The following is a 21,572-nucleotide window of genomic DNA, read 5'->3' on the forward strand; positions in this document are numbered from 1 at the left end:
CAGGGAAAAACAAGAAAATATCGGAGTCGCCACTAACCTTTTAGTGTGATTAGAACACATGATTATTACCCCGTTAAGAGTAGAGTGGGTCTACGTTACCAAAGCTGAGGTCGGGAGTTCGGTTACGCGAGAGGAAGGTACGAGCACCCCCTACGCGTCCGTTCTTACGAACGGTACCTAATTAATTTGAAATTATCCCTAAGTTAATCTAATAAGTCTTTCAAATTACTCATCTATTAATAGATTTACAAATATACATGTAATATAAATAAATAAGTAAATAATACAGAAATATACATAATATACGAATATATACATATTCCCTCAGAAACTAAGGGTACACAAAGCCCGAAAACTCATATCCTAGCATTAAAATCATAGGGAAAAAATCAAGAAAATATTTTATACTAAAAATAAACGTAAAGATAAAATAATAAAAACAATAATAATAATATGTTAATACAAATATACAATACTAAAAATAACACAATTAATAATATTAAATATAAACGTATGATATAAACTAGAATAATAATAACAACAATAATAATAACAATGAAAATAAATACCATAATGAATAATACCATATATTCTAAAATAAAATACTATCATAAATAACACAATATTAATATACTAAAAATACGTAATACTAAACATATAAGGTAACACTAAATATCTCAAAATATTAAAAATATCATGATAAATAATAGTGACTATAGCACCATATATGCTAAAAGAAATACTATATTAAATGATACCATATTAATAATAAAAATTATATACATGATAATAATACTATATTAAGTGGTAAACCATAATATTACATACAATATAAAATCATAATATGTTCATGATAATAGAAACGATATTCTAAACCATAATAAATCTAGATATACATGTATATACGTAATAACATTATACCACAATAATAAAAGCAATATGAAATAATATATCACAATATTACCTAAATGTATATACATGACAAAAATATCAATAAACAACAATATTACAATAAACCCTAAAGAGATATGACTTAAATAACACAAGTTCAATAATAATATTTAAATATCAAGCAAATATCTAATATGAACAAAAATCCTGCACCCAAGAAAAATAAATCAATTAGTATTTAATATGCATAAACAAAAACAATAAAAATTTAAATATGAACAAAAATCCTGCACCGAAGAAGAATAAATCAATTAGTATTTATTATGCATAAACAAAAAAAATAAAAATTTAAATATGAATAAAAATCCTGCACCCAAATAGAATAAATCAATTAGTATTTATTATGCATAAACAAAAACAATAAAAATTTAAATATGAACAAAAATCCTGCACCCAAGAAGAATAAATCAATTAGTATTTAATATGCATAAACAAAAACAATAAAAATTTAAATATGAAAAAAATCCTACACCCAAAAAGAATAAATCAATTAGTATTTAATATGCATAAACAAAAACAATAAAAATTTAAATATGAACAAAAACCCTGCACCCAAGAAAAATAAATCAATTAATATTTACCATTATAAGAATTAAAAAAAACGGATATTAAACACTAAAGATAATATTACTATATTGATTATCTAACAAGTATATAAATAACAAGTAAAATAAAATAAATACATAATAAGAAAACTTAAATAAATAAAAGTAAAAATTAAAACAAAAAAAACTTAAACTTTATATTTGTGCGTATGCAAATACAGCAGAGGTAGGCAGGAGACTCACCGTGGGCGCTGGTGGGAGCGAATAACGGCGGTGGCGTAGCGGCTGCTGCTGGTTATTGGGGCTGTATGCTCGGGTGTGGAGGACCTCCGGCGATTGCAGAAGAGTTGCAAAGTGGCTTGGTGGGTCTCGGGTGTTCTAGTCCTCCACGGTGGCTTACAGAGGGGGCCGGAGGCACTGCTGTGGCCTGAGACAGCGAGCTGCCATGCCGAGAAGGCTTCGACAGTGGGGGGGTGGCCTCGAGAAGACAACTGGGGGCGTGATCCTGTTTGCTAGCGTAAGGAGAAGCCGGAATGGCGCTGGTGACTTACGTGGTTAACGGCGACGGTGGTGTGACAGGAGAGGCGGCTGCTGCAGAGAGACGGGGACAGTGGCCGGCAAGCTTGGAACGTCTCCTTGAGGATCTGCCGGAGTGGTAGTTATGGGCTTGTATGGAGTTCGGGTCCTAGAGTGGTTGCAGACGATGGGAGAGTTGCCAAGGGAGCTCTCGGCTGTGGTGGCCGATCGGAGTTGCACAGGACCTGGAGGATGGCTGAACGGCGGCGGCTGGAGAGTTGCAGACGGTCTTCGCAGATGGTTGCACCTGTTCGTGGCCGTGGAGAAGGATATGGAGGAGGGGCTGTGGGGTTGAGTGAAGAAAGAAGAAAACGAAAGAAGAAAAAGAATCAGAGTAAGAAGAACTAAAAGGTTTTTATTTATTTATTTTCTTTAGCTCCCTTAGCCAGCGCTGCGCTCCCCCCTTTGTGTTGTGCATGAATAAGCCTATATATAGGCTATATCCCAAAAACCCTAAAAAGCCTTTCCTTTTTTGTTTTTTATTTCTTTTTATAATGATAATAATAATTATTATTATTATAATAATAATAATAGTAAGACAATAAAAATAATAATAATAATAAAAATAAAAATAAAAGTAATATAAAAAATAATAGTAGTAAAGTAATAGAAATAATACTATTAGTAATAAATAATGAATAATAATAAAAATAATTATAGTAAATTAGTAATAAAATAAAGATAATAAAAATACTAATAATAATAATAAAAATAATAACAATAATAATGTTAATATTAAAAATAATAATGATAATAAAATAATAATAATAATAATAATAATAATAATAATAATAATAATAATAATAATAAGGTAATAATACTAATAATGAAAATAATAAGAGAGGACCCCTTGTTCTACTTGACTATGGCAAAAATAGGGTGTCTATAGCTACCCCTCTTTGTAGGCTTGGTTGCTTCAATGTAACGGTAGGAACTCTCTTACATTTTTTGGTAGCAACAAGCCTACAAAGATAAAAGACACATATTTTAGCCAGGCCACAAAACCCCACATGGCTTTCGGGTTAATCAAGAGTTGTTTATTTCTGCCAATCAGGGATGATTTACACTGAATGTAAGAATCCAGGTTGGGGTACACAGGAATGGCTTACTGCGAATGTAAGAATCCGAGTCGTAGGGATACGATGATCCGAGCCATGGGACACACTGATGGCTTGTTTCAAATGTAAGAATCCGAGTTGTAGGGACGCGATGATCCGAGCCATAGGACACAATAATGGCTTACTTCGAATGTAAGAACCCGAGTCGTAGGGACACGATGATTCGAGCCATGGGACATAATGATGGCTTGCTTCAAACGTAAGAATCCGAGTTATAGAGATACGATGATTCAAGCCATGAGACACAATGATGGCTTGCTTCGAATGTAAGAATCTGAGTCGTAGGGATACGATGATCCAAGCTATGGGACACAATGATGGCTTGCTTCGAATGTAAGAATCTGAGCCGTAGGGATACGATGATCCGAGCCATGGGACACAATGATGACTTGCTTTGAATGTAAGAATCCGAGTCGTAGGGACACGATGATCCAAGCTATGAGACACAATGGTGGCTTGCTTCGAATGTAAAAATCTGAGCCGTAGGGACACAATGATCCGAGCCATGGGACACAATGATGGCTTACTTCGAATGTAAGAATCCGAGCCGTAGGGATACAATCATCCGAGCCATGGGACACAATGATGACTTGCTTTGAATGTAAGAATTCGAGCCGTAGGGATACGATGATCCAAGCCATAGGACACAATGATGGCTTGCTTCGAATGTAAGAATCAGGTCTGATTCTTACATTTAAGAGTTGTTTATTTCTACCAATCAAGGATGATTTACACTGAATGTAAGAATCCAGGTAGGGGTACACAGGAATGGCTTGTTGTGAATGTAAGAATTTGAGTCGTAGGGATACGATGATCCGAGCCATGGGACACACTGATGCCTTGCTTCAAATGTAAGAATCCGAGCCGTAGGGATGCGATGATCCGAGCCATAGGACACAATGATGGCTTGCTTCGAATATAAGAATCCGAGTCGTAGGGATACGATGATCCGAGTTATAGGACACAAAAATGACTTGCTGCGAATGTAAGAATCCGAGCCGTAGGGATACAATGATCCAAGCCATGAGACACAATAATGGCTTGCTTCGAATGTAAGAATCCAAGCCGTAGGGATACTATGATTCGAGCCATGGGACATAATGATGGCTTGCTTCGAATGTAAGAATCCGAACCATAGGGATACGATAATCCGAGCCATGAGACACAATGATGGCTTGCTTCGAATGTAAGAATCCAAGCCGTAGAGATACGATGATCCAAGCCATGAGACACAATGATGGCTTGCTTCGAATGTAAGAATCTGAGCCGTAGGGATACAATGATCCGAGCCACGAGACACAACAATGGCTTGTTGCGAATGTAAGAATCCAAGCCGTAGGGATACGATGATCCGAGCCATGAGACACAATGATGGCTTGCTTCGAATGTAAGAATCCGAGCCGTAGGGATACGATGATCGGAGCCATGGGACACAATGATGGCTTGCTTCGAATGTAAGAATCCGAGCCATAGGGATACGATGATCTGAGCCATGGGACACAATGATGGCTTGCTTCGAATGTAAGAATCCGAGCTGTAGGGATACGATGATCCGAGCCATGGGACACAATGATGGCTTGCTTCGAATGTAAGAATCTGAGTCGTAGGGATACGATGATCCGAGCCATGAGACAGAACAAAGGCTTGCTGCGGATATAAGATTCCGAGCCATAGGGATACGATGATCCGAGCCATGAGACACAATGATGGCTTGCTTCGAATGTAAGAATCTGAGCCGTAGGGATACGATGATCGAAGCCATGGGACACAATGATGGCTTGCTTCGAATGTAAGAATCCGAGTCGTAGGGATACGATGATCCAAGCCATGGGAAACAATGATGGCTTGCTTTGAATGTAAGAATCTGAGCCGTAGGGATACGATGATCCGAGCCATGGGACACAATGATGGCTTGCTTTGAATGTAAGAATCTGAGCCGTAGGGATACGATGATCCGAGCCATGGGACACAATGATGGCTTGCTTCAAACTCTATTCCAAAAATGACTAGAAAGTCATCCAATGGCACCTTTGTGAAATTCGCATGACCTTCCCATTGTCAAGGCTTCACATTCACTTTCTTGGCTACTCCCAAAGTAGGCTGGGCTATAGAACTAACTTCTTTCATGCGTTTCTATCCTTCTATAAGGATAAGTTAAGTCTCCATGCTTCCAACTGCAAAAAAAAATTGTAAGTAGCCCCCGTACCCACCATAGCACGAGTACTCTTCCCATTGATCCTCAAGTCCACAAACATTGGTCCTTTTTCTCTTGTAACTTTTGGTGCTTTCACCTGCTTTTCTAATGCATTCACCTGCCGCATTGCACCCATCCTCAGGGTATCATCCTCTTCCTCCTTGCTTTCAACCCCTTGTCTCAAAGTGGAAGCTTGTAAGGCATTGAGTAAGCCCTTTTGTGGACACCCAATCACTCTATGTGGTCCTCGACGCAAGAAACATAAAATTTTCCCCTTTCCATTATATGTGTTGATTCTTTTAGACGACGAAGTTTCCTTTGAGATTGATGCTTTATAGTCGGTTCCCCCACTCTTGGGTTTGCCTTTCTTGAAAGACTTTCCACTGTTTCCTTCTCTGCCAAACCCTTTGGAAAAAGCGTTATTATCGCCAACGTGGTTAGTTAAGTGTTCTACAACAACTTGTGCAATAGACAAGTCTTGGACTCTTTGCCTATGAAGTTCAGTTCTTGCCCATGGTTTCATCCCCTCAAGAAACTAGAAAAGCTTGTCCTTCTCCGACATGTCCCGGATATCCAACATCAAAATAGAAAATTGTTTCACGTATTCCCTGATTGACCTAGTATGCTTGAGGTCTCTCAGCTTTTTCCTAGCATTATACTCAATATTCTTAGGAAAGAATTGGGCCTTGGGTTCTCTTTTCATGTCTGCCCAACTATCCACTACACAACACCCAGTTTCAATTTTGTTGTGTTTGTTGACTTTGGTGTATTCCCAAGAAGGGGGTGAATTGAAAATTTAAAAATTTTTCCTAGGTTTTGCTAAGCCAGTAGTGTATTGCAACCTAGGGTCTTTATAAATAGATTCCAATACCCACAATATTCAAAGCATGTATGAAGAACGATCAAAGCAATAAAATATTAAATATACAAGTGCATATATCAAAGTGTGAAAATATAAAGAGTATAAAGGAAAAAGAGAATGACACACAGTATGATAATGGGGTTTAGCCAACACTGCCTACATCCCCGCCTCAAGCTCACAAGTAGGAGGATTCACTACCTTTACTCACTTACGGGTGGAGTGACATCGTTTACAACACCTTCTCCTTACTGGGCGAGGGAAACCCCATGTTAAATTCACAGGGCTAACCCCCAACCTTTACAACCTGATCCTTACAGGTTAGATCAACACCCCCTCAAGCCTCGCCTGTAATACAATCAGATAATATAGAATTTTTGTACAATCGAGATGCTTCTTACACTAAGCAAATATGTACCACGATAAGTACAATACAACCAATGCACTCAAATATGATAAGAGTTAATGCTCAAGTGTGTATATCAAATATATCTCTCAATCAAATAAATTATATGATAATGTGAGAGTGATACCTTTGATTCAATATAATATATTCAATAAATGAACAATCAAAGGTGCTTTAAAAACCCTAAGTGAATATCTCAAAATATTTTATCAAATATCAAGCACAATAGATATTAGGGTTTAAACTTGCAAAAATATTTTTATCAAGAACACAAAGCAAGCTTTTAAATGTTACAATAAGGATGCAAGTTCTCAAGTTATGAATTGTTTTTCCCAAGAGATATTTATGAATGAAAATACAATGGGAGAAACTTTAGCTTACTCTCAAAAAGCAATATCAACCAATACAAGTAATGAGAAAGTTTAAGCTTCAAAGAAATGTATACATGCCCACAAGATAGGAGTGTTCACTCAATCCTCAAGTTGCAATAACTTTGCAAATGAAGATGAAGAATACAATGTACTTTTTCTAAAATATGTAATCAATAGAGTATGAGAAAGAGTTTTAATAATGAACTTATGAAAATATGGGAGTATGAAAGATTTTAGCATAATAAAATTTTTAGAGGATTTTTGGCTAATCACTTTGTTAATCTCTGTTAATTTGGAAAAATGAGGGGGTATATATAAATACTTCAAAAAATATAACCGTCGGGGACATCAAGGGTATTTGGAAAATGTTAAATTATGTTTAATAAAAATTAACCATGTTTTGCTGTGGTACAAATTTTTCTAACCTGAGAGGTTTGGTCGACTGTATTCAAGGTTTGGTCAACCACTTTAGCAAGTTCGGTCGACCGTGGCACTTTTGAATTATAGATATGATCGATCGTCTCAAGGCGATTTTGAACCTTTCGTAGGTTTTGTTGACCAAGACAAAGTTTGGTTGACCATCTTTTAGGTTCGGTTGACCAAGGCAATTTTGAACTATGAGTTCGGTCAACCAAGTAGTTGGGGTGTCAGACACGTGTTGGTTAGGTCGACCAAGGATGGTACGTTCATTTCAGAACGATCGACCACGTGAAGTCAACATGTTGACTTCTGACTAGTTCGGTTGACCAAGACTTTTACACCGCCAGGGGTTCGGTCGACCGAGGTTTAGTCTTTTCAACCAACAATGTGTTCGATCGATCAAGTTGGTTATTATCAGAAGGGTTCGGTCGATCAAGGTTTAGTCAAAAGTTGACTCCGTGGCATAGTGGTTCGGTTGACTATGGTAATATAACACAAGGTGGTCGGTCGGCCGAGGGCATTTTGAATTTACTATTTTGCCCTAAATTTGACCCAAAAAATCTAATGTCGGTCGATTGAAGGTCAGGTTCCCTATGGTCGGTCAACTGAAGGTTAGGTTCCCTATGGTCAGCCTATGGCCTTTGACCATTAAATTCTTATCATGCATGTGATGCAATTATTACAACCTAAAAACTAAAATGCATTTACAATAAAAATAAATATTTTCTTCTTCTTTTGCTCGTATGCATGGAAAATGCCAGATGATGTATGTGAGCTTTAAGTTCCATCTAGGCTTCCATTTCACCTATATCTTATGTCTGTGTAGTCATGTAAACCTTTTCACACACTAATTGCACACATAAAATACTTGTGCTTTGTCAGCATAAAAATAGGGACCGGACTCAAAAAGTCAATAGTGTTAGGATCGGAGGGGCCCATGGATGGGCTTAATACACATGAGGAACACTAACTTGACCTAAAAGCTTAAGCTTATTGGGTCTTGGGCCCAACCATGTATATAAGCCCTTATCATCCACTCAAAATTTCCAATGTGGGATAAGCTCACAAGTGGAATTCTCAACAATCTTCCCCTCACTTGTGAGTTCCAACTGCTCTCCCTTGAACGAAAATTGTCTCCTTTCTAGGAGTAAACCCAATTCTCCAACAGTTGCTCAAGTTGGCCTTATCACTGACACCTTACGTGCGTCAGATTGCATTCCCCGTGCCTCCAAACCAATCCTACCTCTCACATCTTGACCCTATTCGGATTCATCTGCAGCCTAGATGATCCTTATTGGCCTCAGCCACACACTTGGTCCTCCAACTGTTAGCACGTCAGAAGAATTAGCTACACGTCTCGACTTTTCATGATGTCGCTCACTTAGAGTTACGAACCGTCAGCTCTAATACCACTTGTTAGGATCGGAGGGGCCCATGGGTGGACTTGATATACATGGGGGAACACCAAATTGACCCAAAAGTTTAAGCTTATTGGTACTCTATTGATTACATATTTTGAATAGAGTATGATCATCTATTCAAATTTTCCAATGTGGTATAAGCTCAAAAATGGAATTCTTAACACATTGTACTTGGTACGCCACCACAGTTTGGCATCACCAACCAAGTACATGGTTGCAGTGTCCCCTTTTTCCTGTTCTGAAGCCTTCCTCGTAGCGTGAAAGTACTGCTCCATATCAAACATGAAGTTTTTTAACTCCTTGGCATCACGGGCACCCTTATACATCTTGGGTTCTGGTACCTTGGTCTTGTTAACTCCTCGCCTATTAAACTTGTGTTGATGCTTTTGTGATCTCATCAATTCATCAACAAGTTCCCTCATCTAGGCCACCTCCACGACCACAGTGTTGGCTGTTGCCTTAGTCTATGCTTCCAGCACACTGATTCTCTTAGCATTGTTTGGTGCCATGGTCACTTACCAAAACTTTCCAAATCCCACAACGAAGGTAACTGAATTCTTGTAGCAACCTTTGCTTTGATACTAGGTGTCACAGGCTGACTATTTTCACACCTTTGTGAAAGGGTCGTGCGGCGCTAGCTAAAACACTCTTACTTAACTAGCCAGCCAATTGTTTACCAACATTCATCCACGAAACACTTTTCATTAGCATTTATTCAAATAGAAGCGAAACAGTAAGCCATTCATGAAAGCAGTGACAAGCAAGCAGAAAACATTGAAACAAAACATTTCATTAACAACACCTCCATTGATATTGTGTGCTTAGCGAGGGAGGGAAGTAAGCTAAACATGTAGACAATAGTTAGTGAGTTTTACAGGATTGATGAACATACACCCTTCTCCTGAAAAGGTTTTTATGTAAATATCATCCTAACACTAGGAAACATCAAAGTGACCGAAAAATCATATTGCCTTTTTTAGTATACAAATAAACTACTAGCAGAAAATAACTCCACACTAGTATTTACATGATGGAAATGCACCCCAAGCACATGAGATAAGCGGTCACAGGCAAGCATAATATCCTGAACAAGCTTAACTCGTGACATAGAACATTCCACACTGTTGCACCCACGGCGACATGGGACTGTGTCATCATGGGTTTGTGTTACATTAACACTACTCTTGCATATAAGGTATAATAGTCTTTGAAGAAAGATATCAAAGTAAGAAAGTGAAAGATTTACTAAAATGTTGCTTAATATGATAGTCTTTGACAATTAAGATTAATATCTTTCACTTTTTTTTTTCTACAAAATTATTAAGCAAAATTTAAATTATGGTAAAATTGACAATGATACTCATATGATATTAAATTTGAATTTAGATAAATTTAAATAAATGTTAATATAATTTTATATTTTAATTTAATTAAATTTAATATAAATATAAATTCAAAATCTTTGGGGTCACAAAACTCTCTCGGGATGTGACCCAACATGACAATCATAGTTTAGGTTCCTCATTTCCATTGGCATGCATTTAGTCGTGCATCCCGAACGTGGCCTTCGAGCGTGCGACGGTGCGAATACGGACCCTAGAGCATTGACCGTTGAGGATAAAACTATGCACGGTAGTTGTCTGGTGCTTTGTGGAGTTGTGGAGGAAATGGCTCTGGTTTTCTCCCCAGTTCCCACGCGGTTGAAGTTGAAGCCAAGTTCATGCTCCCCCTCTTTTTCCCATCGCTGGTGCTCTTCCCGTCAATCCATCACTTCCTCCTTCTGCTGCCGCCCCGCCGTCATTCTTCCAGTTATGCTCTCTCTCTCTCTCTCTCTCTCGTACACACACAAGAGAGTAATTATGCGCAATTTGCATTGCATCCTCTGGCTTCGGATTATTTTTATGGGCTGCATTTTCAGCTACGTTCTCTGTTAACTGATTACCTTGGAGTTGGCATCTTCTCTATTTCAGGGTTTGGGGAACAATTCAGGTGACTATGATAAGTTTGCGCGGACACTGGAAGGCTATGGAGTGCCCATTGTGGTGGCCAAAGTGTCAAGATTTGACTGGTTCAGGAATGCTGCTGGTTTGGTGGATCCCAATTACTGGCGCGGCACTCTTCGACCTCGCCCCGTTCTTGATTGGTATTTCCACTGCCTCACACTCTTTGCTGGTATCTGCTAACGGTGATTGTTCCGGTGAAGCAACTACGTTGTGTGCAGGTACTTGAAGAGGATTGATGAGGCCGTTCACGAGGCAAAGCAACTGGCTCAAGGTTTATATATTTGATTGAATTTAAGTGCATACCTTTGTATTTTTATCTTGTGGTTTTTGTTCATTTTTGTTTTGTTTTGTTTTCGTTTTTATTGTTCAATGAGAAAAAAGAACTCAATATCATCACTAAAATGTCATCACCTGATGACTTTTTAGCTTACCACAAGAATGCTTGATAAATATTTTGGCCAACAGCTTTGAAGATCACAAGATCTCTAGATATGACATTGCAACTCCTCAACCCGAATGATTATACAAGTATTATTAGGGCATATTTCTCTTTTAACCAGTTTTGAATTTTACTTACACATTCTATATAGTTAAGGGGCTTACTAACAAATAAACTTCACTAAGGCCCTGTTAGCTCTTGACTGCCTCTTAATAGAGATTGAGCTCTTAATAGTCTAAAATTCAGTGTGCCAGTCTTGTTTGGTAAACCTCATAATTGGTGTTGAATTACCTATAACTGAACTAGACATCTTCCCGTTGCTGATTCAATAAAAAGTCTATTTAGAGATTTTATTGTATATTTTTGCCCTTAAAAAAATTTAAAACTCTACAATTCTCCCTGCTCCATGATACACTTTTCCTTGTCTCTCAAGTTCTCTCTTACATAAGGCTAGTTACCAAAAGACTACAAAATTCAGCATTCAATGCAGTATGTGGAGGAATGATGCTGTAGTATTGGCGTGCCTTGTTACATAAGATAGGCATAACCATTTTTTTTCTCTTGCCCTCCAGTATTATAGAAACTTACCTCAAGTTGCCCTTGCTCAATTTGTGTTTCTTCCGTTCTTGTACATTCCTAAATCCCCCTTCAATCTCATGCCTGTTAGTAATATTATGAGGGGGCTAAATAGTTCTATAACCTTATTCCCTTATTTAGTTGTTACTTGGGTTCTGAAGACAAGGAAGATGATTGACATGGGATATGTGGCTCATGGAGTTTGCTATTTTGAGTTACTGCATTGCTGCAGCTACATCACTTCAGATCCATTGTGACCTTGGTCATCCTTCATAGGACAAGTGAAAACAGCAAGTTTCTACTAGTTTTGTGTCTAATCTGGGCACTATTATGTTCCCTTTGCTTCTGAAGTCAATAAATGGGTGACCATACCTTCCATGTTAATTCATTCCAATGTTTGGTGTCCTAGTTGTGTCACATCCAAGTTGGGGTTTTGATATTTTGTTATGTTTGTTGGTGACTACATAGGATGACTTGGCTCTATTTTATGAAGGATCATTATGAGTTCTTTAATATCTTTTATGTCTTTTTTTCTCAAATGAGGACTTAGTTTGATGTAATGCTAAGGAGTACTTCAGTGTCCAATTCACTACCCACAAGAAGACTTAACTGTGATATGATGAATCAATCATCTTGTGCCCCACAATCCCCAACAAAATGGAGTTGCAAAGTGGAAAAACAGCGTATTCTTGAAGTCGCTCGTGCCATATTGTATCAAATGAATGTCTTCAAATTTTTTTGGGAGATGTTGTGCTTGTTGCTTGCTCTCTCATTAATAAACTGCCATCCTTTATCCTTGATGGTAAAATACCCTATGTAGTTCTCTTCTCAAAGGCTTGTTTGTTCTCACTTCCTCCCTCTATATTTGGTTGTGTATTCTATCCGTTAATTAATTCTAGGAATGAATAAGTTGCATATTATCAAATGTATTTTTCTGCTATAATCTTATACTCAAATATGTCGATTCTTTGTCTCTGCTAATGTTACCTTCTTTTGAGTTTACACCATACTATTCTAATTCCTTTCAGTTTACCCATATGAAGACTAACTTTGGTACAAAGCATCAATCATCTTGTGCCCATAGTCCCCAACAAAATAGAGTTGTAAAGTGGAAAAACAACATATTCTTCGAGTCACTTGTACCATATTATATCAAGTGAATGTCCCCAAAGTTTTTTTCGGGAGATGCAGTGCTCATTGCTTGCTCTCTCATAAATAAACTACCATCCTTTGTCCTTGGTGGTAAAATACCCTATTTAATTTTCTTCCCATTGACTCCTTTTGTTCTTATTTCTTCCCTCTATATGTTGTTGGGTCTTTTGTCCATTAGTTATTTCTAGGAATGAATAACTTGGATCCTATCAAATGTATTTTTATGCTCTAATCTTGTACTCAAAGGGGTTATTGATGTTGTAGCACGTCTTTATGTTGATTTTTTGTCTTTGGCAATGTTACCTTCTTTGAGTTTACACCATACTATTCTAATTCCTTGAGCCTTGCTAATGTATTAGTCCCTTCTTGTGCTTATGATCCTAACCTTTTATCTTTGCCTAGTCCTCCTACATCTTCATCTAGTTTGAGTCTTTGTTGCTTAGGTCATCCTTATTTGCAAGCGTACACACAATAGTGACTCAAGGGAGGTGAGCCCTCTCCAGTTCCTACTTCTACACCTCTGATTTCTTGCTTGATTATCCTATTTTCCAAGATATTGATCTTATTGTTTCTGTTAAAAAAGTACCCAACATCCAGTCTCTAGTCTTTGGCAATGTTACCTTCTTTGAGTTTACACCATACTATTATAATTCCTTGAGCCTTGCTAATGTATTAGTCCCTTATTGTGCTTATGATCCTAACCTTTCATCTTTGCCTAGTCCTCCTACATCTTCATCTAGTTTGAGTCTTCGTTACTTAGGTCATCCTTATTTGCAAGTGTACACACAACAGTGACTCAAGGGAGGTGAGCCCTCTCCAGTTCCTACTTCTACACCTCTGATTTCTTGCTTTATTATCCTATTTTCCAAGATATTGATCTTCTTATTTCTGTTAAAAAAAGTACCCAACATCTAGTCTCTAGTTTCATTTGTTATGATTTCTTGTCACCCCCGTATTACTACTTAACTTCTACTCCGTCGACTGTTGCTTTTCCTAAATTTGTCACTAAGGCCTTATCCTATTGCAGGTGGAGTGTTGTAGGTTGAAGAGATGCATGTGTTACATGATAATGAAACTTGAGAGCTAGTACCTCTTCTTGAGAAGCTTGTGGTTGGTTTCTGTTGGGTGTATATCATGAAGGTCAATCCTAATGGTTTCATGGCTCATTTGAAGATCCGCCTTGTTGCTAAGGATATATTCAAGTGCACGGTTTGACTTACTACCACTTGTCATTGGCCTCCGCATCAATTAGACATAAAGAAAGTGTTCCTATGTGGTGATAGGAGGAGGTCTATATGGAGAAACCACTTGGGTTTGTTGTTGAGAGGGAGTCAGGATTAGTGTGTTGGCTCAAGAAGTCCTTGTATGGTCCAAATTAGTTTCCTAGAGCATGGTTTGGTTTGTTATGTTGTAGTAGTTGAGTTGTGTGCAATAGATCACTTAGTATTATATCATTGTACTGCTTCTGGTAGGATTTTTCTTGTTATATATGTGGATGGTATTGTGATGATCAAGGTATTCAAAGCCCGAAACATTTTTTACAAACCAAATTTCAAATCATTTTGGGCTGTTGAAGTATTTCTTGTGTTTAGAGGTCTCTACATCTCATATGGGTGTATCGCTCTGTCATAGAGGAGTATGTTCTAGACATTTTAGATGAGAATGGACTATTGGGATCCAAATTTGTCAATACACCCATGGATCTTAACAACAAATTAGTGCGAGATATGGGTGATTGACCTTCGATGATTTCATAGGCTCATTGGAAAGTGAAATATCTTTGTCACTCGATCATATCTACATTGTTGTTAGCTAGTTTCTTAAGTTTTTAAGGAAAATTCATTGGATTGTAGTCATTTGTATCTTGAGATACTCCAATGGTGCATTTGGGAGAGGCCTCTTATGAGGATCAGGGTCACACTTGTGTTCAAGGAAACAAATGTAGATTAGGCTCAACCTCCATTTGAAAAAAACATCAACAATTGGGTATTGTGTTTTTGTTGGTGATAACTTGGTATTCTAGGAGAGTAAGAAACAAACTATGGTTGCCCGATTGAGTGTTAGGTCAAATTATTGGGCAATGGCTCGCACTGCATGTGAGCTAGTTTGGTTGAAAAAACATGATGGAGGAACTTGGTTTTCCACATTCTCGCCCTATAGAGTTTATGTGTCATAATCAAGCTGTTGTTCATGTTGCCTCTAACCCAGTTTTCCATGAGCAGATGAAACACACTGAAGTTGATTATCACTTTGTTGGGGAGAAACTTGTGCAGAAGTTCATAACAACCACTTATGTGAAGTCTGAATTCATACTTGCTGATTTGTCCACTAATTGAGCATTTGGTTTGCTAGCTATGCTAAGGGCCTTTAGCCAATATTTGCTGGAATGCAAAAGTAGAATAGGACTGGCCATGGAGTGGAGGGGCTTCACCCATTTATGTGGGATAGAGTTGGTTGTTTCCCCCCACTGGCCAGCCTTGGCTAGCCACATGAATTGTCCAAATTGAACAATTTACTCCCCCATCCTGACAGCACGATACCCTACCTTGCTCTCTCCTCTGCCTTCCTTTCTATCCTGCACCTCTCTCCTTGCCCTCTCTCCTGACATTGTGCCCACCAATACTAGCCGAAGATCAGCCATTGTTGGGGCTAGCAGTGGGGTTGTCTTGGATTGCCTTCTTGAGACCATCGGGGGCTTGCCGTTGTCTTCTTTGACAAAGTTAGCCCTCCCCTCTTTTCCTCTTCCCTTCCTTCTTCAGCCAGACTTGGCAACAAGTTGTGCTCAAATTTGGTCATAAATGGCAGATTGTGATATATAAATGAAGTTTTGAATTGTGTTTTTCTGATTAGGTCTAGTTGCATGTGAAAGGAGACGATGACGATCAACGAAGTAGATTAAACAAGAATAGAGCAGAATAGACATGAGTTCTTCACTTTGCATGCCCTATTATTTAGTTTGCTCATTTAGCGACAATATCACCACTCACAGCATTTCATGCCATTGATGTCCTCAGCTCCTTGAGCTGCGATTTGGGGACTCCAAGCCCCAACTATCCTTTCCCAGATTTTGCTCACCTCACTTTCTTGGGAACTAGAGACAATTTTCTAAGAAGAGAAAAGAAAAAACATGCTCTAGGATACAATTGCTTCTACTGGATTTCGGCATCAGATTTAAGGATTCTTTTTTGGTAATTTTTGGTTCAGATTTGGGGATTCTTGTTTATTGTTCTCTCTCTTACTCCATTGAAATCACATTTTTATTTTTATTTTTTTGATAGCAAAAGAAGATTTCCACTATTTATTTAATTGTGCTGATTTCATAATGTTCAAATTAAAGATAAATAAAAATTTTACTTCTTTTTGTTAAAGGTTATTTGGTCTCTTAAATATTTAGCCTATTCATTACCGTCCCAATTCAAACACAAGATGGGATAATAATCATAGCCTGGCCAGTCCAGTCAAATATCGTCCAATTCTATCCTATAAGTCTTAGCCACCAAACCAAATGCACCCTAAAACCCTAGGGGTGTCCTTAGGGTCCTTGTGTTAAATACATTTGTAATAAGCTAGGAGAATGCAATAATGCTCCAGCTTGAGAGGGAATGTTACTGGTCACTGTAGTTTTTTAGCATTATTGCTGTGTTGGTTAGTGTGAGTTAGTAAGGGTATTATGGTTAAAAGTATACTTAGCATATATCGTTGTGATTAGGTCTTGGAGAGCCACTTGTCCACTTGGTTTGAAATGAGATATATTTTGAAAGAGAAACATACCCCACATTCTTAGAGGAAGTACTTAGTGGACCAATTGCGTAGTCTTAGGCACTTTTGTTTTCGCGTCACTGATTACAATTATCATTGTGCCCTTAGTGAGTGATTATGTTCAGAAAGTAGATTATTTTGCAATTTCAAAAACACCCTATTACTTTATTTGAGGCTTACAACATGGCTCTTTGGAAGTTTAGAGGTTTCTCCAGCACCAACCCCACTTCTAATCTTTAAAGAGTTTCATTAGATCAATATCTTTGTGGTCACAAGGTAGTCCTAAGCCCACCCAAGATGTTCAAGAGAAAACTCAACTTGTTGAGGATAAACAAACAAATATCAAAATTGCCGAGGCAGATTGTTGCATAATTGAATATCGTGACTACATAAGTGATTTGCATACTATTAGTGCACAATTTTTTGATTGTTCAGTAGATATGAGTCATGAATCTTCTAATCAAAATATGGCTTTAGACTTGTCTTTGTAATCCTAAACACTGTTTGTGTTTCATGGCTAGAGATGGACCTTGTCTTGTTAGTAGACTTGGTTGTTGAGACTTGCAACAAACTTCAAAATGAGTTGCCAACTACAGTGAAAGATACATTTGTCAATGACCTTGCTCTTTAACCCCCTCAAATTTCCATTTCCAAACAAAGGAATGGAGAATAATTGGTTGCTCCAAAGTTTGTTGATACTTCTTTAATCATGGATCCTATTGTTAAATATCCCCTTATTTCTCCTCCATTTTGTAAATTTGTGCCTCCATCCCTCATATCTTCTCCCTCTACATCTTCTTTAATCAATTCTAATGAAACATTGTCCATCATTCTAGAATATGGACCAAATGCATTTTTGCTTGAGCTACCAATAGATTTGGATATTAAATTGTTTTCTTGTTTGGTGGACTTGTTTCATTGGAGTACATTGCGGCCATCTATGTTTCTTGCAGTTGGAGGATCTTTTAGATAATCTCCCATGGTGATTGACGATGCAATGTAGTTCATGCTCCCTTTTGATTTGCCTACACATTTGACTTTGTTGTTGCTTATGGAGTTAAAGAGACTACGTCATTTCAAAGCTTGAGGTCGAGTTTTCTAAAATAGGGGGAGTTTGATGGAGAACCACAATGGAGAAATTTAGATGTTTATATTGTAGCTAGGGTTTTTATTTTAGTTTGGAAAAAATTATGTTTATTTTAGAATTATAGTTAATTTGTTGATGCGAATGCGCAGCGGAGACCACACAATTCTAATGTGGAACAAGTAATGCACGCACTCAATGATGAATATACGGAAGCAAGCAATCAATCAATCATAGAGAGAATCAATAAAAGCAATAATCAAAGATACAAGATTTATGTGGTTTGGCAATGTGCCTATGTCCATGGGAGCTGTAACTGAATTTTCACTATCACAATGTCAAACTTACATTTTAGGGTTACTAATATTGATTAAATACAAACCCTAAGCGTACAGGAACCTTAAAACCCATCTAAATCATCCATGTCACTATCCTCGGAGGAAAATCCTCCAATCTCCCCAATCTATTGATCACAAAATTTAAAAATTGTAACCTGTGCTGAATAAAACCGTTGACGGTTTATTGCCGAGAGCTGAATCTTGTAGACTGAAACCGTCTACGGTTTGATATCGAGAGCAAACCGTCTCTGATATCGTTGACCAATCCGTCGACGGTTTGATCTTGCAACCATCCTCCTTGTTCTTTGCATCACTAAGCTTTCCCTGGTGCATGCGTTCCACTCAAATATGAGCCACATCTTCAACAATCTCCACCTTGGTGAATATTCACCACTTAGGAGAAAAACTGAAAGCATACCCGCTGCTCCACCCGGGACAGTAGATTGGGACCGTCTCCCATCTAGCACCTGGAGACGTTGATCAAGTCCAAGCAATGCTTGAACTTGTCCATTGTGACAGACTTCGTCAACATATCAACTGCATTGTCAGACGTGTGAACCTTCTCAAGTAGAAGTTCACTTGAAGCAATCAGTTCCCTAATCCTGTGAAACCACACATCAATGTGTTTTTTCCTCGCATGATACACTTGACTCTTTGCCAAGTAGATGACACTTTGACTATCACACTACAGCTGAACTCCACCTTGCTAGACACCTAGCTCCCTGACCAATCCTGTGAGCCACAACGTTTCCTTGGCAGCATCAGCCACGACCATGTACTCTGACTCAGTAGTAGATAAGGCGACGAACAACTGCACCATAAACCTCCAACAAATAGGTCCTCCCACAAGGGTAAATACGTATCCTGTGGTAGACCTCCTGTCATCCAAGTTACCTGCGTAGTCAACATTAACGTACGCTATCACTGATGGATCACTCTGTTGTCTACTAAACATGATGCCATATCCGGTTGTACTCAAGTACTTGAGAATCCACTTGACCGCGCATCCCAATGCTGTCGATCCAGATTCGAAAAGAACTTGCTCACCACGTTGATAGCCTGTGCCAGGTCCGGCCTCGTACATACCATGGCATACATCAGACACCCCACTGCACTAGCATGGGGGACCTTTGACATATCACGAACCTCATCGTCCGTCTTTGGGCACTAGGCGGTAGACAGCCTGAAAGGACTTGCCAACGGTGTGCTCATCGGTTTAGCATTAGCCATGCTAAACCTCTCTAGCACCTTTTGCACATAGTCACCCCGAGACAACCACAGTCTCCCTGCAGCTCTGTTCATGTGAATCTCCATGCTAAGTATCCTCTTGGCTGCACCAAAGTCTTTCATGTCGAACTCTTTTCCCAACAGTCTTCAACTGATTTACCTCAGTCATGTCTTTAGCAACAATCAACATATTGTTAACATAAAGCAATAGAAATATGAGAGACCTGTCATCAAGACTCCTCACATAGACGTAGCAATCGTACTCACACCTCCTGTAGCCAATACGGATCATATAGGCATCAAACCTTTTGTACCTTTTCCTTGGAGACTGCTTTAGCCCGTAAAGTGATTTCTTTAGTTTACAAACTAAGTGCCCTTATCAAGGTTGGCCAAACCCTTTTGGCTGTGTCATGTAAATCAGTTCCTCCAAATCATCATGGAGGAATGCCACCTTTACGTCTATCTGCTCTAGATGCATGTCATATTGCGCCACTAGTCCCAACACTACCCTGATAGAAGTGTGCCTGACCACAGGAGAGAAGATTTGATCATAATCAACTCCCTTCTTCTACGACTATCCCTTTGCTACCAAGCGAGTCTTGTACTTTTCTCTTTCCTTTTCTGAAACTGCTTCTTTCTTTTTGTACATCCACTTGCATCCAATCACCCGCTTCCCAGTTGGAAGTTCCACCAAGTACCACGTCTGGTTCTTATGTAACGACTCCATCTCCTCCACCATAGCGCCCATCCAGCTACCTTTCTCTTGGCTATGCACGGCCTCTTGAAAGGTAGTTGGATCCCTGTTGCTAATGATACGCGTATAAGACACCATATCGTCAAAGCCGTACCTGAAGGGGGCCTGATGATGCATCTGGGTTTGTTTACAGCTATATTGCGATGCAACTACTAGTCATTCGAGCTAGAAATCCCTGTGTTTTGAACATCGTCATCGCCACCTCGAGTTTCTGACTTCACCTGCACCGCCGGCTGATCTCTTGAGTTAGAACTCCCTGCATTTCTATGCTGAGCCTCCAACTCCACTTGAATCGCATGCTCGTTGCCACTACGATTTTCTGGCGCCCATTTCTCTATTTCCTCCTAAGTACGCCGCAACATGGCTTTCTCATCGAAAACCATGTCTATACTGATCACCACTTTGTTTGCCACTGGATCCCACAACTTGAACCCTTTCACGCCTTTCTGATATCCTAGAAAGGTGCACCGTGTTGGCCTAACAAGGCTTAATCTCATTTGGATAATGACAAATCAAGGCATCTAATTGTGTTGTTAAGCGTGTATATAGGTATTAGAGTATAAAAGCATAATGAAAGATGCAAATTAGAAAGCCATGAGCACACAAGTAAATGAAAGATGGCTATTGACACGAAGCTTGGATGAAGACCAAGCTTAAGGACATGAAGACCTAGATAGGTTATTATGTGTATTGTACAATAGGAATTCATGTAAGTACATCTCATGTTGGTTTTTGTTACGAAGCTCTTAGGTTATTTATTTGGACCCTAGATATCTTTTAAAGTCTTGGAAAATATTTTTATAAAGTTGAAATGTTATTTCAAAAGATTAAAATCATTTTTGGAATTTAAAATATAAAGGAATTTGAATTTCTGAGCAAACTGGTCTGGCATCAGAGAGTTCGGGCGACCGAACCTCATGTTCAATTGACCGAATGGCTAATGCCATAGTAAAGTTCCAGACACAGTTAGTTCAGGTGACCGAACTTAGAGTTCAGTCAACCGAACGACTACTGCTAGTTTGGAAATCCTGATTTTAATTTGTTTGGGCGACCGAACACATGGTTCAGTCGACCGAAGCGTTGCGATAAGTTTTGCAAAAGGCAGAAAATCTTCACGATTCTCATTTATTAAGTTACCAAAACACGTACAAGGACTATAATTCAAACATACATATAAATAGCTAACCCTAAACGTGTTTTAATCACTGAATACACCGATTATACAATAGAACACAGAGATTGATTGTGTTCAGTGCCGCACACTGCGAAAAGTTTTCAAAGTTCATTCTCTTCAAGCTTATAGCTTTTCAAAACCAAAAAACCTAGCCATACACTTTGAGCTTCGTATCAATATCATTTTGAGTGTGCATTAGTTTTGA

At 38.5% G+C, this 21,572-nt stretch overlaps 1 protein-coding gene across 1 annotated transcript in view; it reads left to right on the forward strand.

Moving 5' to 3' along the window:
- The first annotated feature begins 10,435 nt into the window (after window positions 1–10,435).
- Window positions 10,436–21,572, forward strand: part of LOC131148901 (uncharacterized) — a 51,102-nt gene continuing 39,965 nt past the window's right edge. The window contains exons 1-3 of the mRNA XM_058098864.1: window positions 10,436–10,669; window positions 10,832–11,004; window positions 11,083–11,135. Coding sequence (XP_057954847.1) covers window positions 10,487–10,669; window positions 10,832–11,004; window positions 11,083–11,135 — 409 coding nt within the window. The 5' untranslated portion in view covers window positions 10,436–10,486. The remainder of the gene's footprint in view (window positions 10,670–10,831; window positions 11,005–11,082; window positions 11,136–21,572) is intronic.

The sequence above is a fragment of the Malania oleifera genome, chromosome 2, assembly GCF_029873635.1.
Source record: "Malania oleifera isolate guangnan ecotype guangnan chromosome 2, ASM2987363v1, whole genome shotgun sequence".
NCBI classification, from domain to species: domain Eukaryota; kingdom Viridiplantae; phylum Streptophyta; class Magnoliopsida; order Santalales; family Ximeniaceae; genus Malania; species Malania oleifera.